At 47.1% G+C, this 25,532-nt stretch overlaps 1 protein-coding gene across 13 annotated transcripts in view; it reads right to left on the reverse strand.

The window, feature by feature from the left end:
• DOCK7 (dedicator of cytokinesis 7) overlaps window positions 1-16,838 on the reverse strand; it is a 154,249-nt gene extending 137,411 nt beyond the window's left edge. For 11 of the 13 annotated variants that reach the window (XM_065553951.1, XM_065553945.1, XM_065553942.1 and 8 more), the window contains exons 1-2: window positions 16,654-16,813; window positions 6,655-6,760 (exon numbers count right to left, since the gene is read on the reverse strand). In XM_065553951.1, the coding sequence (XP_065410023.1) occupies window positions 6,655-6,760; window positions 16,654-16,691 (144 nt within the window). In that variant the 5' untranslated portion in view covers window positions 16,692-16,813. Of the gene's footprint in view, window positions 1-6,654; window positions 6,761-16,653 lie in introns of all 13 variants that reach the window. The other 2 variants (XM_065553953.1, XM_065553954.1) reach the window with 2 other exon arrangements.
• Window positions 16,839-25,532: the final 8,694 nt, after the last annotated feature.

The following is a 25,532-nucleotide window of genomic DNA, read 5'->3' on the forward strand; positions in this document are numbered from 1 at the left end:
ACAAATCAATGACTGCATAACTACCTATTCTCATTTTAACATAAATATCGTTAAACAGCAAAAGCTTTCAAAACAGCTGCTAAAAAAAAAGAGCAAGAGAGAGACAGACAGACAACTAGGTTAGATGTTAGGAGACGAAGAGAAATCTTTATATTTACTGATTATTTTCCAGCCTTTGAGGGCATGGTTTGATCTTTGTAAAAGGACAATAGCAAACATGTCAGTCAAAGACAAACAACAACAATGGATACTTGACCCTCAGCCTCAATCAACAAGTCTGCTCTTACTATCCCAAACAAGAATAACCGCAAGCCCTTAAACACCAAACCAAAGGCTGCACAACAAGATTCAGAGAAAGAGAAAGTCCTTGTGTTGCCCAGACAATAACCAGAATTAACCCGAGACTCCCACTTAACATTCCAAACACACCCAGGTAAAACCACACCTGACATGCTAATGAATGTGTCAGCTAGGTCCCTAACTTGCCTTTAAATTCAGTGGAAAACAGCACAAATGACAAGTGCATTGGAGGCTCAGCAGTGAAGAAGTTACCAAGCATCACAGCGTAATGACTTGCTGTAAAGAAAAAGTAAACATTTAATGATGGGAAAGAAAGTGGTGACAAACAGATAAGAATAGCCCAGACTTAACTGTTCAATTTAGCAGAAAAACAAGGCAAAGGCCTTCAATTCTCACTGGGCCCAATCCTGCAAACTCCTACTAAGCAAATTTCTTCAGCCGGGTTGAATACCACAAAATCAATGGGAGTTGGGGGAGGAATTCAACACCTTGCAGGATTGGAAGAGACAACAATCCACTTATCTGTGCAAAATCTCCTAATTCACCTCCCAAAGGCAGGGTCCAAATGCTCCCGGAAGTCTGTTGGGTATTATTACACAAACTCCATCATGATGGAGGGGCTGCCGGGCCAAATTTCATTGAGTGGCATTGCATGCAGGGTCATATCACCACCCACATCTGGTCTGGCCAACTTTCGGGCTGCTGGTCTTAATCTGAGTGGCACTGTGACACCATGTGCTAGGTTGCAATGCCATTCATTTGGTGGCCCTTTCAAACAGGGGGCCCAGATCAAATTTCTCCTCTTACCCTCCCCCCCATCCCAGGCAGCCCTGAATCAAACTTTCTGAGACCTTAACTTCTATTTCTTACAGATAAATTGATAGTTGGGGTGTGTAACTGGGTTTTCAAATCTAAGGCCCTGAGCTTGCAAAGACTTATGTGCTATGACTAGTCCCATTGAAGCCAATAAGAATATCCAGTGGGTAAAGTTAAGCACATGTGGAAGTGTCTGCATGACTGGGACCTAAATTTGTGAATTCCCCAAAGCACAACTAGAAAGAGCTGCATTTAAACTGGGACGGGGAGGAGGAAGGCAATAAATCATAGGCTCCTGTATTGTCACCTTAATATAGTTAGTATATTTCTCCCTAGCTTCTATGAGTACCAAAAATAGAAACAATCATGGAAGTATTTTTTCTGTTGCTTATGCAGCACGAGGATCTCTCCAAAATACAGGGAAAAGACTAGTTAAATTTCATTTACCGCACTGCATCCCATACTCAACCATTATCTAAGGGTACGTCTATGCTATCCGCTGGATCAGCGAGTAGTGTTCGATGTATCGGGGATCGATTTATCGTGTCTCGTCTGGATGCGATAAATCGATCCGCTAATTGACGCCCGTACTCCACCCTCGGCAGGAGGAGTAAGCGGCGTCGACGGGGGAGCCGCGGCAGTCGACTCGCTGCCGTGAGGATGGCCAGGTAAGTCGAACTAAAATACTTTGACTTCAGTTGCGTATCTTAGTTCGAACCCCCCGCTACTGTAGCCCGGGCCTCAGAGAATGCAAATGTGCTTCAGTCAATGAGAAACTAAGGGAGCGACCTTGCAAGGTGCCAAGTGACTTCTATGTTACCAACTCCTTCACAAAGGCATATTGTTTCATAGAAAATGTCTACAACAGACAGCGTGTCATGAGACTTTCAGGACAATTACCCGCTAAATTGCTAATGAGGAAACTGCCAAGACAAGGTCAGTGGCGTGATCTCATTCAGATCGTAGCCATCTACAGATACAACTGAGCAGGATGTCTTTAATATTACAGGCTGTGTCTATGCTAGCATTAAAAATTCCTGCAGCCTCAACAGTGGGAACACTAGTGTAGACCTGCTGCCAATGTTTGAGTCTCCACATTGAGGCAGCATTGTCTAATGGATAGGAACTGGGGCTGGGAGTCGAGAGATCTGGGGTGTATTCCTGGTATAGACAGTGAGCTGCTGTGTGACTTTTGTTTAACCTCCCACCTTTTATTTCTTTCGGGCAGGGATGATCTCTCACTATGTATTTGTACAGCACTCAGCACAATGGGGTTCCAATCTCAGTTGGGGTCTCTAGGCACTAACCCTAATATTATAAGTGATTAATATGCGGTGGTTGGACATGCCTTGTCTACACTAGAGCTACCATTGGAGACATGCATTAGAGGGAAATATTAAGAAAAAAAATAGGGTAGATAAGGCCAGTGGGGGCCTTCACCAGTCCTCTTCATTAATCCTGCTGTATACCACAGGCTATGGCAAATGTTTAAAGACATCTCCAATATGAAAAGTAGAAGAATTCATTAACCTTTTCATACCTAGATGAAACAAGATTCAATAAATGAACTCATGCTTATTTAATTTTCCACCAGACTTTTTCACAACCTCTCTGGTGACTGGGCAACAATATATTAAACAATAAGTCAGTGTAATTGCTTGAGTGAATTATCTATCAAATGTATCCAAACATGGGATGAAATGTAGCATAAAACAGCAACTTAGGCCCTTGTCTTGCAAGCCCTTGTGTGCGCAGACCTCTATGCGCGCAGAGACCGGCTGTGCAGAATCAGGGCCTTATATTTTATTCTCTAGAACACACAAACTTTTCCCAGAACAAAGACTATTTCTGCATAACAGAGGCAACTGCTAAGGGTGTGGTTATCATAAAGCACTTTCTCTAAGGGAATTTACTGTCCAATGCCATGCATAGTTCTTTCTGGCATCCCAGAGGTATAACAACACGCAGTTGAATTCTGCCCCTGGACTCATGCATGACTCAATGACAGCCTATCATGCATGCCCAAAGAGCAGAATTTGGCCCTAAATTCTTTACAACCAAGGCCCTGTCGTATTAGTTACACATTCAGAAAGATTCTTTACTTGTCCAGCCACGTCCTGTCAGCATGCCCACTACCACTTTGAGTTAATCTTACTTCTGAGTAGCATCTAGGCTCAGTATAAAATTTAACATGACGAGCTAGTGACTAATCACATCAACGATTGTGAAGTGAAGTCTGATATGAAATGCTGAGCTTTCAAGCAGTGTGCCATTTTCTGAGATGCTTGAGATCCTGTTTTACATTTCCACTGACTCCCCATATACACACATAGACACAGGATGGCGCAGAAGTACACATACACAATAATTCACTAGTATTGGTAGGTATGGGGGGGTGGGAGAGGATGACGACCTTACAGCAATTCAGTGGTAAGGCAACATACCTCTAAGGACCTGATCCTGCTCTGAAAACAGTGTGGGTAGATCCCTGTGCTAGCAGAGTCCCCACAGTGTCCACTCACACAGTTCTCAGTGTAGCATTGGAGCACTGAATGTTTGTTTTGATGCCTGCATGATGGAATAATCTTACAGAAGGATACAATGCAGATAGAAGAAAGATGACAGAGAAGAAGAAATGATACCCAGGTTTACCAAGGTATGGTCAGTTGAGCAGTATCTGGGATAGGTGCATGGAAGAGATCTTATTTATATACCTACTCCTGGATTACAAGATAGATTCTACAGGACTGGCTGGGTCATGATTGCTCTAACCTGCTCCAGCTGCTGTCATACCCCCCATGGGGTTTACAGCAGTCCAGGACTGCTCAGCTAAACCTCCTGCCATCAACCCTCTCCTTCTTTCTGCCTCCACCCTGGAACACCTCCAGGATTTCCGTGGCATTACCACAGAGCTATCCCTATAGCCCCTTTGTGCCTGCATAGCCAACATCACTGACACAAAGGCCCATAAGGCAACTATGGATGTGGCCCTCAACATTTGTCGGTGATCTTGGTGCTGCAGCATCTCCACGTGAAGCAGAGGAAGATATCACAATTACTGCAGGTACCAGGAATGATAAATGAGGAGTTTTGAATAAAACTGTACAAAAGTAACCCTTCAAAAGCATTCCCGAGCATGAAGCTAACTCACTTCTTTAAGCTGGAGGTCATCCCTGCCTTCTGCGATGCAAGCATGTCCTTTTAATGTTAGGTTGACTCTAAAGAAGTATGTGTGCTCTGGATGAGAAAGCTGGAAAGGTTTTAAATGCATCACAGGGGATGCAGAGTAAAGTAGTAGGTGCTATATCAGAAGCTGATCCTCAGTAGGCCCTTACTGCAAAATAGGATGACCACATCATATCCCAAAAGCATGTGTGCCAGGGTTCCATGCTCCAGGGAGTACTTTCAGCAACTGATACTACACAGAAGAGAACCCTTCACTGCACAGGTGGTATGAAATATTAAAGGTTACAGGTATCTAGAACTTGGAATGCAACAGTGAAGCAGACCCATTTTATGAGGACAGGGTGATGTAATGAATTACTTTTAACCTGATTGGTCTAACACAGAGCAATGATGTAGGCATCATGAATGTTTCCCAGAATGCAGTTCCACCTTGAGCAAGTACACTGGAATTTTCACACCCTCTGTATCTGATTACTTGGATTTACGTCCAGAGAGCTGGTTCAATTCTGAAATCTGACCAGAAGATGGTGAGTATAATTTGCCTCAATGTGGGCAATGCTGACAATTTTGTTTCCAATATTCAACTGCTCTTATTAAAAAAAAAAAAAAAAAAAAAACCCACTCAGCTCATCTGAATAATTTCACGTATTTAGATAAATGCACACTCATCAGTGATAACCATCTCCAAATTCTCACATTCCCTTCTAAAGCATCTTATCAGGAGAGAAACTTATTCCATTTGCTGCCATTCCATCCCCAAAGACCAAGACAAGACTCCAACTTTCTAAGGCCCTGACCCTGCATTAAGCTGTGTGGGCAGAACCCTGCATGCATGCAGAACTGATTGCAAGACTGAGACCTTAATGGGATAAACAATGGCTATGGTCCTACAAAGGGAGCCACAGGAACGTATCTTTGGAGGAGCTCGCATCGTCATAAGTGTCCACCCATGCAGACCTGTTTGCAGGATTCAGACCATTGATCTAAAGCTGGGGTCGGTAACCTTTCAGAAGTGGTGTACCAAGTTCACTGTAATTTAAGATTTCGCGTGCTAGTAATACATTTTAACGTTTGTAGAAGGTCTCTCTCTATGTCTCTATTATATAAATAAACTATTGTTGTATTTAAAGTAAATAAGGTTTTTAAAATATTGAAGAAGTTTCATTTAAAATAAAATTAAAATGTAGATCTTAGCAATTTAGTGTGATCCTTGCCTGGGATCCTTGTCTGGGGTTCCAGCCACCAGACCCGCTCAGCCCGCTGCCAGTCTGGGGTCCAGCCGCTGCCCTGCTCAGCCCGCTGCCGGTCTGGGGTTCCATTCACACAGACCGGCAGTGGGCTGAGCAGGGCCGGCGACTGGGACCCCGACTGGCAAGGGGCCGGCAGCCGGAACCCCAGACCAGCAGCAGACTGAGTGCTGCCGGCATCCCAGACTGGCGGCGGACTGAGCCACTCAGCCCCCCGCCGGCCCCACTCAGCCCGCCACCGGCCCGCTCAGCCCGCCATCGGCTGAGTGAATGGAACCCCAGGCCGGTGGTGGGCTGAGCAGCTCAGCCCGCCGCCACTCTGGGGTTCCGGCTGCTGGCTCCTGCCAGCCGGGGTCTCAGCCCACTGCCAGCCTGGGGTTCCCTGGGGGTCCCCAGGCCAGCAGCGGGCGCTGAGTGGGGCCGGCGGCCAGGACCCCGGCTGGCAACGGGGCAGCAGCCGGAACCCCAGAGGGGTGGTGGGCTGAGCCGCTCAGCCCGCTGCCGCATGCCATCAAAAATTGCGTGCCATAGGTTGCCGACCCCTGATCTAAAGAAAGGCCAGCCTAATTGCCTCTCCCATCCCCTTCCTGCTCCCTATACACCAGCGGTGGAGTGCGGCTGGCATAGAAGCTGGCTATGCTGCTTTGTGCCTGCTGAGAGCTCCCCTAAAGGAATTCTCAGCTAGCCAGTTAGGCTGATCCTGAGTCATGCAAAATGGATGGAATTTGGGAAGAGAATCTGGCCCCATGTCTCAGAAGGAGGCCTCTGGGCTAAATTGACAAGGGAAAATTCAGCTGAGCACTGCAGGACCTAATAGGTGGCATTCGCAACACTGAGTGAGGCACCCAGGCTCCCCAGGCATTGTATGGGGAGAATTAGGTGCATAAAAAGGATTCACAGAAGCAAACAAGCTTAGGAAGGGATGCCCAAGATAGCCAGTAGTAAATTATTTGCCTAAAAGTTTTTACTATCAATTAATTTAGTAAATTGTTATCACTTATATAACAACAGTGATTTTTTTTCCTGACCTGCAATCAAAACAACTTGCATCTTCTTCTTTACTGTGACACTGTATAAAGTACTCTGAACAAAAAGTGTTACTTACAGTTGTATGATGGGAGACGCTGCCTCCAATGCTAAGGTTTTTGAGAAGTTGAGGAGACCCGCCATACTGCCCCGAGATCTGCTTCCTGACTTCTGCTGCCACAGTTCTGAAACAAGAGAGGAACAATTTAACTTTTGTAAACCAGGGCAAAATGTAAGGTAGGTGGTTCTGCCGTAGGAATATTGCTGACCCGTGAGGACAGAATGTGTGTATCAGACTCCCCAGTACTTACAGAATCTACTGCAGGGCAAAAAATTCAGATTCTTAACCCAAATACAAACATTTTCCTCTTGTGCAGTGCATTTCCAAGCCACAACAAAATGAGACGGGACAACTAACTGGCTGAACCTGTCCATAGCAAGCTCCTTCCACTTTCCTCTGCGGAAAGACCTTCTGCAGCACTCTCGGTGCCCCCCAGCAGTTCAGACCTCAGTCACAAAGCAGCTCTTGTACGTGCCCACTCTCTCATTCCTGAACCCTGTGTGTGTGTGCCATGACTTCTCTTTCATCTCAATGATTACAGATTGGCAGAGACTTCTTTGCTGAAGTCCAACCCCCTCTACGCCCGGAATAGCTGTGTAGCCTAGAAAGTGGGTTGGGATAGCTGAAGAGGCAACACCTGGAAAATGCACTGACTGAGCCCTGGCCAACATTTAAAGCTATTTCTCCTAAGCTTGTCGAAATCTCAGGGGAAGGCAGCAAAAGTACCGCTGTGATGGCTCTGTAGCTGGAGGCTGAAACAGGCCCACATCCTCTGTGGCTCAGCACAGAAAAAGACATGCAATATACACTGACCCGCTCGGTTACAGTGCCAAATGTTCTCTGCTATAGGTGAATCCCACCATTACCACTGCTTTCCTCTTGGGCACAGGGGAATGCAATTATGCCCCTCTGTGCTTGCAGGATGAATCAAGTACACTGTGTCCCTGTAGCAGGGTGGTTACCCGCTCCTGCCCTGAGGGGTTTAAAACAGCCCTGGAGGAGGGCTGTGGAAGGGCAAGATGCCTGGGCTGATTGGGAGGAAGCAGGCTCAGCTGGGGCCACGCCCCAATCAGGGCCCAGCTGGCCCTATAAAGGCTTGAGCTAGGAGCTCAAGCAGACAGTTCCTCTCTGTGTTCAGAGAGAGAAGGGCCTGGCTGTAGGGAACTTAACCAGGTATCTGGAGTAGAGCAGGGCTGGGGAAAGGCCAAGGGAGCTCTGGCCTAGGAAAGCCCTGGGCTGCAGGCCTGGTAAAGCCTATTAGGTACTGGGTTGCAGGGGGCAGCCCACGGGTAGCCAGAGGCAGCAAGTCCAAACCCCTTTGCATGTGATGAGTGGCTTATATGCTCCAGTCTGCCCCAGTGAATGGGGGCTAGATGAGGCCTGGCAGTAGCCAAGACTGAGGTGAAGTGGGGATAGTGGGTGGGTGTTCCCCTGGGTGGGGAGACCCTGAGACTGAGGGGTTACTGCCAAGGGGGCAGCACCCCAGAGAAAGGGGCACTGAGTCCTGGGGGAGGACATGGGGGGGGCAGCAGTAAGGTGGATCACCAGCCTGCAGAGTGTGCTCCTGGCTGGAAAATGGGCAAATTCCCAAGGATGACCAACAGGAGGTGCTGCAGGGGTGAGTCCACCCCCTTACAGTCCCATTTGCTTTTTTTTTTATGTTCCTAGACAAGCGGTTCTCTTCCGCCCCCCTCCCCCCATCACAGGGTAACGTTAAAACATAAGACAGCTTTATTTACAAACAGCAGCAAAGGGACCGAGACAACATACGGAAAAACATGGGTTAAAAAAAGGAACATCCCTAAAAACAACACTGGGCCAAATCCTGGGCCTTAGGTTGTTCACAGTGCTCCACCCTGCAACCCACTGGAAACCTTCCCATAACCTTCGAAGGGGATGGAGATGGAACACTCCCACCAGAAACTGAGCTGGTCAAAGTGTTTCAAATTTTGAAACCTTGACCAAAAAAAAAATTTGTCAAAAGAATGTCACCCAGCTCTTTGCAATCCCCTCTCTCAGGAGCCCACCCCATTAGCCGAAGGCAATGCCCAGCCTCAAGTCAACCCCCAAATATCTTCCAATGTTTTTTTCAAACACAGCAGGCTTTGTGGTGTAAATCAGCAGAGGCATGGCTAATTGAGCTAGCTCTGACTTAACTCTTAGGTAAGCTACCATAGGGTGTGATGGGCTGTTCAGGCTCCATCTGCTGGAAAGAACCTTTCTGAGCAGGGACTTAACAACAGGGTCTGCTCTCATTGTATGGAGTGCCAAGGAACTCGGCAATGGCGAGTGCAATGGGGCTGACAGCGGGGGGGTGGGGGTGGGAGGGAGGAAAATCTATTAAAAGGAAGAGGCTAGAACAACCAGGCCTAGTGTGGAGAGCAGATGTTTCCTCGGTCCAGAGAATGGAGGTAAGGTTAGCTAGAGGAAGCACTATTTTACCTTAAAAATAACTTGGACTATAGAAAACTGTTTTTATGCACTCTGGCTGCAAGAAGTCATTTGCTTCATATTTGACTTTACCACAGGAGGCTTTGTTTTCATTTCCAGAAGCTGAAAGTTGAATGTAGACCAGCCAGCTCCTGCTGGGGACCGACAGACAGCCTATTCTCTTCCACAAGGATCTATCGTCCTTGTGTTAGTTTTTCCCCTATCCACTGGGTTGTTAGTATTAATAGAAAAGTTTGGAATGTACTAAAATGAGTCTTAGACATGGAAAATATTGTGCATCTATAGCTGATGAGACTTAAAAGCATGCCTTATGTTGCAGATGATCCTGGCTTTAAACCTGATCCCTTACTTGTTGCGTGTTCTGTGTAATTCCTCAGGCAACACAGAGCAGAGCTCTTCATTGCAGGGCTGGTATGAAAGACTAGAGGCTACAGTTATCTAGGACTTGGAATGCAATGGGGAGAGGAAAACAAATCTTTCCAGAGATTTACAGATCTAAATATTGTTTCTAGATGGAAAGTTTAGCCAGAGGAACCAATTTACCTTCAACTGTGAAGCCACAGATGATGTCTAGATATGTTCCTAAATGTTGCACCTCTGGCAATGTGGTGGCTTCTTTAAACTTGACACCATCATGTAACAACCCATTCTATTCTGATGTAGTTCTTAGTTCTGTTATTCTTTATAGGTTCAGCACTTGCATGATAATGACCTGGGTGTTTGGGAATTCTTGCAGTGGTAGGAGGGCAAAAATGGAGATTTGTCCCAGTTTCAAGCAAGGGCCAGTTACACTACAATTGTGGTGTTGCCTGGCTACACTAGTTTGCATGAGTGCAGCTATGGCAGTTGAAATAATCAGTACTGACAAGGCCTTAGCTAGGTAATTCAGTGCAGTACAAGCCTGCATGGAGGGTAGGAGAAGGGATGAAACATAATAAAAAAAAAGGGGGACATTGCTATAACCATGAGATGGTGCTTCTTTGAAGGATTCTCCACTACTATCATTCTAATCTTCCGACTGTCCAAACAAAGACCTAGCTAAGTACTTCTGTCCAACAAACTAGAATCCTCTTCTCACAACAGAGAAAAGTGAGCAGACTAAGAGGAAAAAAAATGAACCTAAGTCTAGAAGCCAGAAATTGTGAAGTGTTTGGGATGATTTATAAAATCAATGGAATCATGATATCTGAGCCCCCAGCAGGAGTACAAAACAGTGAAGGAATGTGCTATAGCAGTTAGGCTAAAAAGGCTGTAATGCTCCAAAGATAATCAGAAAAAGCTTTCCTGACACAAGCCTCTGATTCAAAGACTCTTGTGGTGGTATAGAATAAAATGAACAACAATGGTAAAGCTTTTAACTGGAATGACAAATCAAGAATTAGTTCTGCCGTAGCCATCTGACGCTAACATCATACTTAGTTTATCTGGAATTCTTAGACAAATATTCCACAACTTTGTCACAGGACAGTCACATGACTTAAAGTACACTTTTTCCTAGTAACACTCTTTCTGACCTTATTCTTCACTGGGTAATTACTGTGAACATATGTGATATCAGAAAAATACAGAATATGCCAAAGGAGGGGGGCAAATCCCCTAGGAGCCCGTTTTTAAAGAAAAACAAAACTAGTCTTGTTTAAGTACTATCACTAACTAGAAAGTGAGCTGCAAGCAAAACCAAACTTAATTGCACTTTATATATGATGAAGAATCAGTAAAGACTGTCTCCATCTTCCTCCCCTCCCCCCCCCCCATCCTCCCACAAAGCTTCCTGATTGCGTGGGGTTTTTACACTGGAAATACTAGGTCCTTGGCAATGATATCAAAGTTAACTGAGCTGCAGATCCTCTTACTTCTCACAGCAGAGAAGGGAGGTTGGAAAAGAGGATGTGGAGTCTTGCTATTATTCTATCTACTCATGTTTACTGGCATGACCAGTTAAATCAAATCAGTTACTTATATCAAAGTATAAATAGAATTGAGTAGCTGTCCAGGACAGATGTTAACAATGAGTTTCTAATCATGTCTACTTGCTGGTGTTACTCTCTTCTAAACTAGAAGCAGGCTGCTAAATACTATGAAGACCATACATCATCTTTCACTTCTCCCTAAAACATGCTGTTTTTACTCGCATTTTAATATGAGATCTTATTTTGTCAAGTAGTTTGAGGAAGTATCTTTCCCATAGTTCTCTATATTTTGAACTGTGGAATAAAAAATGTCTGTTTCTCTCTCCCATCAAGATTGTTACTCTTTCTGGCTTTCCAGTTCTTTTGTCTTGTTTATGATCCTTAATCCCGTATTTGGTGATGCTCTGCCTAGAGTATTTCACGGTAGAAAGACAGCCTTACAGTAAAGTAAACTTGCAGATCTATAACAATCAAGCTGCTTCTCTTTGAGCAGTTCAGAGAATTCTGTTCAATGTTTCTGTTTTAAAAAGGAGTTTGAGCATTGTTCATTTCTCAGTTGGATAATTGGTAGCATGGCTTTGAGCATCAGTGAATGTTATTCCACTCCCAGATCTGAAGTTTGTGTATTGGTCTTCTAAGCTTTGTCTACATTGGGGATAATTTCTGGAAGATTTTTCTGGAGGGAATATAACTGGTTCTAAACCTGATAAGAATCTGAGGAAAACTCCCCCAGTGCAGACCAGTTCCAACTGCTCTGGGATAGGAGTGTGTCTTGATTAAGATGACACCAGAACTACATATCTTGTGGGTTTTTTCTGTTGGTTAGCAGAGGAATAACCCTGTTCTAATACTACCAATATAGTAAAACCGATAGATTTCTACAAAGGCAAACAACTGTCTCATCCCTGAGCTGCAGTGGGAGGAGCTGCGGCCCAAGTTACATTCCTGTAAGGGGTTCCCCCAATGAACTTATCAAGATCCTCCACCAAAGAGGGAAATTACTTCTAATATGAACTTACACCAGGAGGAAGCAACAACTGAAAGGTTCCTCTTTTGTCTTGAGGTCCACCTTTAGTGATGAACTGTTCTCCTTGCCCTTATTCCATTGACCAGTCAGTCATTTTTCTGAACTCTCTCTAGAATGGTGTACACTCAAACACGTTTGAAAGCCAAAGGTTAAACAGGTGCAAAAGTCCCAGCACTTACTGTATCTCTTTAGGGACTGGGGGGCTGAGGTTGGGGAGAGGGAGTGCTGATGCTTTCACTAACGGTACCTTGCACTTCAGCCTCTTCTAGTTTGCTGCATTTGTGATACCAGCTATAAAGCTATTTAATGTGAAGATGACATTACCATGTCCACTGCATTTGGTGGCTGGTCCTGTGCCCACTGAAGCCAATGAGGGCTCTGATATTGGTTTCAATAGGTGCAGGATCAGACCATCTCAGCATGTGAATTATTTGGGCTAAGAACAACCCTCAATCTCTACTGGACCTAAGCAGACTATGGGCCAGAGACTTACATGCCATCTTGGCAGTATAAGGGGGCATTAAAGTGGGTTAAATGTAAATTTACTCTCTTTAAGGCCCCTTTATATTGCCTGAGGTGTAAAGGGGGGCTTCAATATGAATGAGATACTGGCCCTGAATGTAACAGATGGAAGAAAGTGTAATAATATCAAAGAAGGAAGATAACTAGCACAACCTACTAACATACAGGAGGTCAGAATCCAGGATTCCAGCTTTTTAGACGGAATGCTGAGCCCCTGAAGAAGGTTGCTTCATGCTTTAAAACCCTTCTGGGTCCCACCAAGAACAATGCGCTTAAGAGGCTCTGTACTAAGGCCTTGCCTAAACTAAAAAGTTGTACCATTTCACTGGTATCGCTCAAGTGATACAAGTGTGGATGGAATTATATTGGTATAAAGGTGCTTTATACCAAAATAGCTATTCCCACATGAGGAGGCAAGTAACTAAACTGTTACAGAAGTACCTTTGTATCAGTGTAACAGCATCCACAGTAGAGTTTATACTGACATAACTATACTTTTTTTTAAAAATCACATGCCTAACTGATCTACATATACTGGTACAATTTCAAATGAAGACCAGGCATTAACTAACCCACCTCAGCCGGGAAAGTCAGCTCAACACTGAGGTCTTTTTAGGTAGGATGAGGGAGGAATAGTGCATACATAATAGTCAAAGTGCAGGCCAAGAATTTTGCATCTTTGTGAACACTTCCAGTAAGAGAATGTTGCACTGCAGTGGTAAGATTGACATTTTATAATAGAGATATTGGGAAGTGTTGTGAAACAGCTGCAACAGTCTAGCACCGCTGCTGTTGCTCATAGTAAAATAACCTAATAGTGATGAATGTATATCACTGATGGGACTACTGTTCTGCATACACTTCTGAGGTAGACCATGTTGGTTGGGGGAAATAGTAAACAATGTATCAGTGCTATGATGACTAGGAAGCACAGAATTACCTGGAGAACATTTCAGAAAAAGTAATAACTAAAGTCTATATGCTTCCTCACTCAGAAAATTCTTCCCTAAAACTACTCTAAATCCAACCCTGAATCCTGCACACACACCGGCAGGTAATCCTACAAATTGTATTCTGCTTTAATATTAACCAAAGTGTGTGCTAGCTACATAAACATACTCGCTACAGGCCAAATTTAGTACTGTGTGACTAGCTCTAGGAGTAAGGCAAACAGGATGTCAATGTGTGAAAAATGTAACACGGATATTCTACTTCAAACAATGGCATGAAAATTAAAACAAGAGAAGGCTTCCGACAGCCACAGGGAAAAGCCCTAGGAACCTACAAGTGCAAGCAGTTTGCTTGTGGCCAGAGTTCAGATTCTAGGACTCCACCACAGCAATGTTTTGAGGAGCAATTTGTGTATTAGTATAAGTACAAAAATATGTTCCCTTGCTTCAGAATTCCTAAATACTGCTCTACCAGAATAACTGGACATAGGGCTTATCCAGTCACATCCATTAACAGTAGTTTTGCTCAGCCTTCTGGCTAAGAGAGGTGAAAACATTATTAACCTGTTCATGTGCAGGTAAAATTCACATATACAGTAAATCACATACTCCATGTCAGGAGTTCCATAACTCTTCTCTGCAACTGTCAGAAGGGAAACATCTGTACCTGCACAGTGTCATTTGGTTGATTTTAAACACAACAAATGACTACAGCACTGCAAGGTATACAAAGATGGCATTATAGCAACTTTTCCCCCTTCCTATATTGTGAGGTTAACATCTGTAACACTGGTTGGGAAACTTGAAAGCTACTCCACTAGAGCCAGACAGAGACGTCACAAAGGGAGGGTGGCAAACTATTGTGTAGACTCTTCACTGAAGCTGCAGAACTCACAAATTCTTACTCCTGACTTTCCTAGAACTCCTATCTCTCATGCAGCTGTACTCATGACAGCAAGCTAGAACCAGGAAAAGTGCCCTGATGGCAAAACCAGCTCCTGCCTAGGGTCCCGATTTTATAGGGACAGTCCTGATTTTTGGGTCTTTTTCTTATATAGGCTCCTGTTACCCCCCCCCCCCCACCCGCATCCCGATTTTTCACACTTGCTGTCTGGTCACCCTACTCCTGCCACACCACGTGATGGGAAGAGGTATGGTGAAATTCTTGGGCCATCAATTTTTCATATCAACCTTTAATACATTCTAATAAATCTGAAGCCCCTCTTCTCTCCTGCCTATTCCCTAAGAAGGAAAGAGCACAGAGCTGCATTCTCTCCTGGAACCCCTGCAATGGGAGGGATAGCACTCTCCCCTCCCCCACCTCTTCCCATGAATCACTGCAGCTTTCCCATTCAGAAAACTGAAAGTGACATTCAGTTCATGGCTGCCCAGAGCCATCTGAATAGCAGCAGTGAAACTTACCCTGGTCTAGATAATTTCACTCTGCTTCTTGGGAAAGGAAGGAGCAGCCACAGAGACCCTTAACCAATCTGGTATCAGGCTCTCAAAAACAGCACTGCATCAGTTCACATTTGGAAGCGCTTGCGGCTGGAAATGTAACTTTTAAAAAGGCTGTAGGAAGTTGCTAATGGAATTCTTTTAAATTCTGCTCTGTTTTAAAAAAAAAAAAAATTCATATTACAAATGTTATATACAGCTTAGTGTTTGCACAGGCAGGGCTGGCTCCAAGCACCCAAGCACATGCTTGGGGCGGCACCTGGTAAGGGGCGGCGGGGGGAGCGCGGCGCGGCATTCCGCCGGGGGGGGTGCTCCGGCGGCGCTGGGGGGGGTGGGCTCTGGTTGCGCGGGGCTCGGCGAGGGGGCGGCGTGGGCACGGCGCTGGAGCGGGGTTCCGGGTTCCAGCAGCGCTCGGCGCGGGGGGGGTGGTGGCACTCGGCGGGCGGGGTTCAGGGGCGGCGCTTTTTTTTTGCTGCTTGGGGCAGCAAAAAAGCTAGAGCCGGCCCTGTGCACAGGTCTCTAGACAAACAAACTAGCTGGCTTATGACAGCATGTATGAGGAAGGGAGCTGTAGCTCCCATTTTACAGACGGGACTGAGGCAGAGGTTAAGTGACTCTCCCAAGGTATCTGTGCTGAGCTGGTGCTAGAACTCCATGGGATTCCAGACCCATGCGCCTTCCAGTAGATGAATCTGTGACACATACATTTGGTCAATAGAGGAAGAATTATATTCCAGTAGTTTTAAATTCTTGATACAATGTCTGAGTAATATTTTATACTAGTACAGCCTTAGCATTGTACCCATATATCTAGACAGCACACATGGAACCGCTCTAATTTTTCACCTGGTACAAAAGCATAGGTGAAATGCACAGTGCAGAATACTGTTAGCAAGACCTGCCCGCTGTGTATTTAATGTAAGGCGTTTTAATGAAACGCTGAATTGAGGTGACACCATGTACACATATATAAATACACAATAACAACTGAGGATGGAGCTTAGGCCGGGGATCTCCTTCCCCCACCCCCTTTTGTGGCAGAATGAGGAAACACAATCTCCACCGCAACCCCAGAATTGCTTTTGTTGTTTTGATTAGAGCAAATCCGTGGCCACCTTGGGCCAAGCGGCAAGGCAGCCTTCTCTTTCCGAAAGGATCTTACCTGCTACCAGCGGGGGTCAAAAAGCCAGGAGCAAAAAATTACAGAAGTGTTTTGGTTCTTCACGCTGGACATCTCGCGCTGCACCCCACCCACCCACCCCGCTGCACTGACAGCGCCGGCCAGGGGGGCGTTGGGAAACCTGTCAGCCTGCATAATGGGAATGTGGCGGACCCTGGGTTTCTCCAGCATCCAACGTACGTAAACAAACCTCCCCAGATCTTCCCTCGGAGCGCAATGCACCCACACCCCCCTGCATCCCAGCCGCTCACGCCCCCCACCCTAGATCGGGACCATGCACAGACATGATGCAACCTGGGGCAACACAAAACGAACCGGCCCCACCCGGGCGGATGAAAACCCGGGAGGGGGGAACTGAACAGCAGGGCGGGTCAGCGGGGCATCTCCTGCCCCGACTAGGCCCCTTCTGCCGCGACCGGCCCAGCCCGGCGCTCAGTGCCTGCCGGGCGCTGCTCCAGCGGGAGGCTACAGTGTGGCGCACGCCTCCCGGGAGCGCGGCGCTCCGCCCGGGCCCTTTACCTGCTGATCTTCTGGGCGAAGGCGCGGCGCTCGGCCATGGCTGCGGCTGCTCGGGCTGGGAGCACAGCGCGTCTCCCCGCGCCTTCCTCGCGGCCGCCGCTCAGCCTGGAGCAGCCGAAGGAGCCGGGAAAGGGAGCCGTAATGCTCCGGAGAGACACGCAGCCTGAATTTGCCGGCCCAGCATGCAACCAGATTCCACGCTGACAATCCCATCCCACCCCTTCCAGGCAAGGGGGCGGGGGAAGGGGGAGGATGAGCCGCTCTTAGCCGATATGCGGTACGGCGGCGGGGGGAGCCCAAGGGCTGTCTGAGGAGTTATTGTCCCATTTTAGGGCGGGGGTTAGGGTAGAGCTGCCCCAGGCCCCCAAATCTCCTCTTGGGGCGTGACTGGGAGTCTCCCTTCCTCCGCCCTAGCCAGCGCTGGGAGGGGGGACCACGACACGCTTCTTAACGCCATTGAAATACATGGAAGAGGGGAGCCGGGGAGCTTTGCAGGCAGGCCCTGGGGAGAAGCGACAGGGCAGAGATTCTGCTGGACAAGGCAGGGAGCGTCCCTGGCTGGCAGATGATTCTTTTCAGGCCTTTCCCAGTGAGGGCGCTTAAATAGACGTGTTGGAACCCACATCCCAGCTCCACAGGGTGTGGAAATCCAGCCCCTGACTTGGGCCCCACAATACATGGGCCATGCTTTGTTCCACAGTGTCAGCCTGGAGTCAGTCTGTCAGACTGTCAGCTCTCTGGGCAGGGGCGCTATTGCTGTACACTACACAGGGTTAAGCAGGCTGTTTTCCCCTAACCAAATAACATCGATCTCTTACTGATAAGTATGATAACACTTCTCACAAGGAGATCGCTAAGCGCTTTGCAATTATTGTAACATATTTAGCCTCACACCATCCCTACAAGTAGGATTATCCTCATTTTACAGATAGCAAAGTGAGGCATAGAGAGGCCAAGTGATTTACCCAAGGTCACACATACCATCTAGCACAGGGAATTGAACCCAGGTTGCCTAATTCTTAGATTTCTACCCAAGTCACTGGGTCATTCTTCCTCGCTAGAAACGTGGGTTGCTGGCCATTCTAACTGGTGAGTGCATTCTCCCAACTGGGTTCAGATTACAGACATTTTGAAAGAATCCTGAAATACCTTTTGGTGTAGACAAGACATCATTGTGCTGTGACTCTTACATTTTATACCTTTTGATTTAGTCAAGTAACAAGCCAAAAGGTCAATTTTTCTGCATTTTTTTTTCATTTTATTACATCCATTCTGCCCTCTGCCCCTCTGTTTTGTCCATTTGCATCTTTAAGTGATGGAGCTGTCTTCATTTGTCACACGGCACCTAGCACAATGGGCCTTGATCCTTTCACTAGGCGCTGCTGTAATACAAGTTATCAATAATAGCCATATAATGTTGCACACTGATGATCGGATACACTTTGTGCTTGCCTAGCAGTTCTTCATCTAAGATCTCAGCATGCTTTAGAAAGGGGAAGTATTGTTATTCCCATTTTACAGATTAAACATAAAATCATAGAACTGGTGCGGGCAGAGGGTGCAGCAGAGGCAGCTGGAGCCCCAGCCCTTTAAATAGTCCCCGAGCCTCCCTCTATCCCAGGGCTCTGGGGGCTATTTAAAGGCCTGGGGCTCCCCTGCTTCTACCGCCCTGGCCCTTTAAATAGCCGAGGGAGCCCTGGGGAAGCGGCGGGGCTCCAGCGGCTATTTAAAGGACCAAGGTAGCTGGAGCCCCACACCCCCTGCCCTGCCCGCAGCCAGCCCCTGTGTCCAGCCAGCCCTGCACCCCCTGCCCACAGCCAGCTCCTACTGCACCTCCTGCCCTGCCTGCAGCCAGCCCTGCACCCCCTGCCCACAGCCAACCCCTGCCCCACGCACACCCCTGCAGCCCAGCCCTGCACCCCCTGCCCTGCCCACACCAGCCCCGCACCCCCTGCCCTGTCTCCAGCCAACCCTGCCACACCCCCCTGCCTGAAGCCAACCAGTCCCGCACTCCTCTGTCTCCAGCCCTGCCAACCCCTGCCGCACCCCCCTGCAGCCTTGCCTGAAGCCAGCCAGCCTGCCCCACACCCCCCTGTCTCCAGCCAGCCCCGCACCCCTTGCCCTGCTTGCAGCCAGACCCTACCTCCAGTCAGCCCCTGCCCTGCCTCCAGCCAGCCCCATGTCCACTGGTGCCCTGCAGTTCCCAGGGCAGTAACCCTGAACACCTGCTTCAATGAGGGGGGCAGGGAGAAGCTGGGACCCACACATGTGCACACCACTAGGGTGACCAGACAGCAAGTGTGAAAAATCGGGACAGGGGGTAGGGTAATAGGATCCTATATACGAAAAAGACCCAAAACTCGGAACTGTCCCTATAAAATCGGGACATCTGGTCACCCTACCACACCCCCAGGGAGTGGCGGGGACCCACACACGTGAAACGGAGCTCATTAATAACCGATCATATGATCATAATATATATGCAATGTACATAATATATAATTTTATTATTTATATAGTTATGGAAAGTAAATAATACATGGAAGAAATTAAAGGCTTTCTTTTACATGTTTTTTTTTTTTTGTTAGTCATCCCTGCCGGGCCCCGCCAAAAATGTTCGAATTGGGCCCCGCACTTTCTAAAGCCGGCCCTGACTTCAGTCACCCTGATATTTGCTGGGAGAGCAATACAGCGGTGCACAGACAATCCAGGAAGTTTTTGGAAAGTGTAGGGGACAATTTCCTGGTGCAAGTGCTGGAGGAACCAACTAGGGACAGAGCTCTTCTTGACCTACTGCTCAAAAACAGGGAAGAATTAGTAGGGGAAGCAAAAGTGGATGGGAACCTGGGAGGCAGTGACCATGATATAGTCGAGTTCAGGATCCTGACACAAGGAAGAAAGGAGAGCAGCAGAATACGGACCCTGGACTTCAGAAAAGCAGACTTTGACTCCCTCAGGGAACTGATGGGCAGGATCCCCAGGGAGACTAACATGAGGGGGAAAGGAGTCCAGGAGAGCTGGCCATATTTTAAAGAATCCTTATTGAGGTAGCAGGAACAAACCATCCCGATATGTAGAAAGAATAGTAAATATGGCAGGCGACCGGCTTGGCTTAACAGTGAAATCCTTGCTGATCTTAAACGCAAAAAAGAAGCTTACAAGAAGTGGAAGACTGGACAAATGACCAGGGAGGAGTATAAAAATATTGCTCAGGCATGCAGGAGTGAAATCAGGAAGGCCAACTCACACTTGGAGTTGCAGCTAGCAAGGGATGTTAAGAGTAACAAGAAGGGTTTCTACAGGTATGTTAGCAACAAGAAGGTGGTCAGGGAAAGTGTGGGCCCCTTACTAAATGGGGGAGGCAACCTAGTGACAGAGGATGTGGAAAAAGCTAATGTACTCGATGCTTTTTTTGCCTCTGTCTTCACAAACAAGGTCAGCTCCCAGACTATTGCACTGAGCAGCACAGTATGGGGAGGTGGTGACCAGCCCTCTGTGGAGAAAGAAGTGGTTCGGGACTATTTAGAAAAGCTGGATGAGCACAAGTCCATGGGACCAGATGCGCTGCATCCGAGGGTGCTAAAGGAGTTGGTGGATGCGACTGCAGAGCCATTGGCCATTATCTTTGAAAACTCATGGCGATCAGGGGAGGTCCCGGATGACTGGAAAAAGGCTAATGTAGTGCCTATCTTTAAAAAAGGGAAGGAGGATGATCCGGGGAACTACAGGCCAGTCAGCCTCACCTCAGTCCCTGAAAAAATCATGTAGCAGGTCCTCAAGGAATCAATTTTGAAGCACTTAGAGGACAAGAAAGTGATCAGGAACAGTCAGCATGGATTCACCAAGGGCAAGTCATGCCTGACTAGCCTAATTTCCTTTTATGATGATATAACTGGCTCTGTGGATGAGGGGAAAGCAGTGGACGTGTTATTCCTCGACTTTAGCAAAGCTTTTGATACGGCGTCCGACAGTATTCTTGCCAGCAAGTTAAAGAAGTATGGGCTGGATGAATGGACTTTAAGGTGGATAGAAAGCTGGCTAGATCATCGGGCTCAACAGTTAATGATCAATGGTTCCATGTCTAGTTGGCAGCCAGTATCAAGTGGAGTGCCCCAAGGGTTGGTCCTGGCGCCGGTTTTGTTCAATATCTTCATTAATGATCTGGAGGATGGCATGGATTGCACCCTCAGCAAGTTTGCAGATGACACTAAACTGGGAGGTGTGGTAAATACGCTGGAGGGTAGGGATAGGATACAGAGGGACCTAGACAAATTAGAGGATTGGGCCAAAAAAACCTGATGAGGTTCAACAAGGACAAGTGCAGAGTCCTGCACTTAGGATGGAAGAATCCCATGCACTGCTACAGACTAGGGACTGAGTGGCTAGGCAGCAGTTCTGCAGAAAAGGACCTAGGGGTTACAGTGGACGAGAAGCTGGATATGAGTGGACAGTGTGCCCTTGTTGCCAAGAAGGCTAATGGCATTTTGGACTGTATAAGCAAGGGCATTGCCAGCAGATCGAGGGACGTGGTTTATTTGGTATTGGTGAGGCCTCATCTGGAGTACTGTGTCCAGTTTTGGGCCCCACACTACAAGAAGGATGTGGAAAAACTGGAAAGAGTCCAGCGAAGGGCAACAACAATGATTAGGGGGCTGGAGCACCTGACTTATGAGGAGAGGCTGAGGGAACTGGGATTATTTAGTCTGCAGAAGAGAAGAATGAGAGGGGATTTGATAGCTGCTTTCAACTACCTGAAAGGGGATTCCAAAGAGGATGAATCTAGACTGTTCTCAGTGGTACCAGATGACAGAACAAGGAGTAATGGTCTCAAGTTGCAGTGGGGGAGGTTTATGTTGAATATTAGGAAAAACTTTTTCACTAGGAGGGTGGTGAAGCACTGGAATGGGTTACTTAGGGAGGTGGTGGAATCTCCGTCCTTAGAAGTTTTTAAGGTCAGACTTGACAAAGCCCTGGCTGGGATGAGATTTAGTTGGGGATTGGTCCTGCTTTGAGCAGGGGGTTGGAGTAGATGGCCTCATGAGGTCCCTTCCAACCCTGATATTCTATGATTCTGGGAGCTGCTTGAGGTAAGCACCGCCTGGACCCTGCGCCTCTGAGCCTCTCCCTGTACCCCAACTCCCTGCCCCAGCCCTGATCCTCCTCCTGCCCTCCATTCCCCTTAATCCCAGCCTGGAGCACCCTCCTGAACCCCAAACTCCTCATCCCCAGCCCCACTCCAGAGCCTGCACCTCCAGCTGGGGCCCTCACCACCACCCCCAACCCTACTCCCCAGCCCAGAGCCCCTTCCTGAACCCTGAATGCCTAATTTCTGGCCCCATCCCAGAGCCCGCACCCCCAACCAGAGCCCTCACCCCCTCCCGCACCCCAACCCCAATTTTGTGAGCATTCATGGCCCGCCATACAATTTCTATTCCGAGATGTGGCCCTTGGGCCAAAAAGTTTGCCCATCCCTGTTCTAGATGTTTGCCATAATTAAGTCACACCTTGATTGCCATGACATCACAATGAGACCATTTGTTCGCTTTAAGAAGTAATAGCCACTCAAAGCTATGAGAAACTGGTCTCAATCTGATGTGTGGGCTCAATACTTCACTCCAGTGAATTTATGTAGCTCTAATACACATTAATTTCACTTTATGTGGCTTCAGTTCCAGTTCATGTAGAATCACATTCCCTGAGTTTGGTTTCAAACAATCCCTGAAGCTCAAGGTAAAACTAAGATGAATCTACCAAGTTTCACCTGGTTTTGAACTTGAACCATGAAAATTTTGCATGGTTTTTCTAATGAAACCATAAACAGATCCAGGTTCTTTCCCTTTAACAAACCTTTTGTTGAATGCTGCTGTTACTATTTGCATTGCCTAGGGGCCCCAGTCATAGACCAGAACCCATTATGATAAGTGCTGTACAAACACAGACCAAAAAGACGGGCCCTGCCCAAAAGGGCTTACGGTCTAAGTATAAGACAAAAGCCAACAGATAGATATAGACAAATGGGGGAGTCCAAGCCAACAATGCGTCATGATAGGCAGTGGTCTTTGCATAGTAGCAGCCTAACCATTGTCACTGACCTATGAATTTTAAGTTTGTGATTAAACCAGTTACATTTCACTTAGTATAGTGTTTGCAAAAACTGAAACCATCTCTACTATTTGCAACAAGGCGAAAGCCAGAGCAAATACTGAACAAATGGCTTTAACTGGAGAAAGGAGGGCTTTGTGGAGACAGCAGGAGTAGCTGAGAAGAGAGTTGCTGGGCTGCAAAACAGATGCCCTGTCTCCACAAGGGAAATCTTCTAAAACATTTTCACTGTTGCTAACACTGTTCCTGCTCACCATGTTTAGTGTAGGCTAAATTGTAATAGGGTCTAAAAACCTTGTCAGCTGCCCATCTTCTAAGGCTCCTAATGATGCTAACACCAGTGATGACAAGGTCACAGTGAATGGACTCTGACTTCATCAGGGCTAATGGGCTAGATCAGTGGTTCTCAAACTTTTTTTTTTTTCATGGACCACTTGAAACTAGCTGAGGGTCTCAGTGCACCATTTAATGACCTTTCCAAATGTTTGTACCATTAGCTAACTATTGTAAAGCACTTTGGATAAAAGCACTATATAAAAAAAACCTTAATAATAATTAACATTTTTTGTTCTACAAATAAAAGCACACAACTCATATTTTAATATCAGTAGTCTAACCTTTCTAATGCGATGGATGTGCCCTCTCTCCCCTGCCGTGGCAGCACCCGAGCTGAGGCTGGGAAGGAGGGGGGTCTCTCCCCTGCCACAGCAGCCACAGAGCTGAGGCTGGGAAGGAGGGGGGTGGGGGGGTCTCTCCCCTGCCACAGCAGCCACAGAGCTGAGGCTGGGAAGGAGGTCTGTCTCTCCCCAGCAGCCGCAGCCCTGCAGCTGGGGAAAGTCGCCTCTTTCTCTGGCCACCGCAGCCCTGCATGTCCCAAATTCCCTCCATCCCCTCTTCTCACCCCACCGCTCCCTCCCATCTACCCTCTATTTCCCCCAAGGCCTCCACCTCACCTTTCATGTGCGTCTTCTCCAGGGTCCAAGCACCTAATTAGTGGAGCCAAGCCTGCATGGCTCCACTAATTAGGTGGGTGGCCCTTCATTCTTTCATGTGTGGCCGCCCAGGTGTGCACCTTAGAGGACCACCTGAATGGAGCTCGTGAATGGAGCTCGTGGACCACTGGTAGTCCATGGATCACAGTTTGAGAACCTAGGCTAGATTCTATGCTGCATCTCAGTAGGCAGAGCCTGAAGCAGTAGGCAAAGACGGCTTTATGCCACCTTTGCACTGCCTAGATTCTGAGCTGTTGTAGGGATTGTAATGGACCCACTATAAATTAGAAGAGTCCAGGGGCAGCCTCACTTAAGCTGGCTATGGACTTCTCTGAAGCCCAGAATCCCTATAGTACTGAGTGCTAAGACCATGTCCCCTCTCACCCTGATCTGTCCCCTCCCAGCTTTGCTGCTCCAGCAGTTCACCTTGGCCTGTGTCTGCGAGGAGGCTGGAGAGCATCTCACAAGGCTCCTATGCCAGGGGAATTCTCCTCTAACGCTTTTATGCTGTCGCTGTAGCAGCATATAGCCCCCGGAGTAGTGGTCAGAAGCACTCCTTCCGGCAGCCGACGGTGGGCCCCATGTGCGGGTGGATGCTGACCCACGACCAGTTAAATAAGACACTTGGGTGGTTTTGCATTGCTCAGATGAACACCTTCGGGCCCTTCCCCAACAACCAGCAGTACACAAGAGACTACGACAACGCGTACACCATGAAGTCCATCATGGGGGACATCACTCAGGACTGGGTGGGCTGGGTGAGGGTGGTCATCAAGACCCACTGGCCAAGACCCCTTCAGGCCAAACATTGTGAGACTTACACCAGTGGAAAGAGAAAATTTTTATCACTACAGCAGGGGACACAGCACATGGATCTAGTCCTGTACCTTACTGAGAGACTTGGCTTTAGAATTATGATGATATTGCGTACAGAAAAGCTAATACTGATGATTCAGAGGTTTCTAAGATTCTGATTATAACTCTTCTTTCCTTCTGAATGCCAAACTATTGGACTCATAGTAACAAAAGAACCTGGCTTGGCATATAGGGACATGAAAAATAGTGCCAATTTTTTTAAATTTTGAAAATATAGGTTAAAAACTTTCTAAAATATTTTTTCTATTAAATTTGTGGTATATAGTGAATACTTAATAATATGGGGTATAATTTTCAAAAGCACATAAGTCCCATTGACTTTCATTGAGGCTTAGATTCCTAACTCACTTTGAGCATTGGCCTGCTAACCCCAGGGTTGTGAGTTCAATCCTTGAGAGGGCCACTTAGGGACCTGGGGCAAAATCAGTACTTGGTCCTGTTAGTGAAGGCAGGGGGCTGGACTCGATGACCTTTCAAGGTCCCTTCCAGTTCTAGGAGATGGGATATCTCCATTAATTTATAAGGGGGGAGGGATAGCTCAGTGGTTTGAGCATTGGCCTGCTAAACCCAGGGTTGTGAGTTCAATCCTTGAGGGGGCCACTTGGGGATCTGGGGCAAAATCAATACTTGGTCCTGCTAGTGAAGGCAGGGGGCTGGACTTGATGACCTTTCAAGGTCCCTTCCAGTTCTAGGAGATGGGATGGGAAAATGGCACTTCAATAGAAAAGTTAAATAAGTCCCATTTTCAAAAGAGACTTAGGAATCTAAGTCTCAATAAAAGTTAATGGGACTTAGGATCCTAGCTCACTTTTGAAAATTTTTACCTGTCGTGTAAAGATTTTATGATTGATTACTCATCAGGATGGCTTGACTTGTAGAACTTGAGTAATGTGGCTTTCCCAAATAAAA

Source organism: Chrysemys picta, chromosome 8 (assembly GCF_011386835.1).
Source record: "Chrysemys picta bellii isolate R12L10 chromosome 8, ASM1138683v2, whole genome shotgun sequence".
Taxonomy (NCBI): Eukaryota; Metazoa; Chordata; order Testudines; family Emydidae; genus Chrysemys; species Chrysemys picta.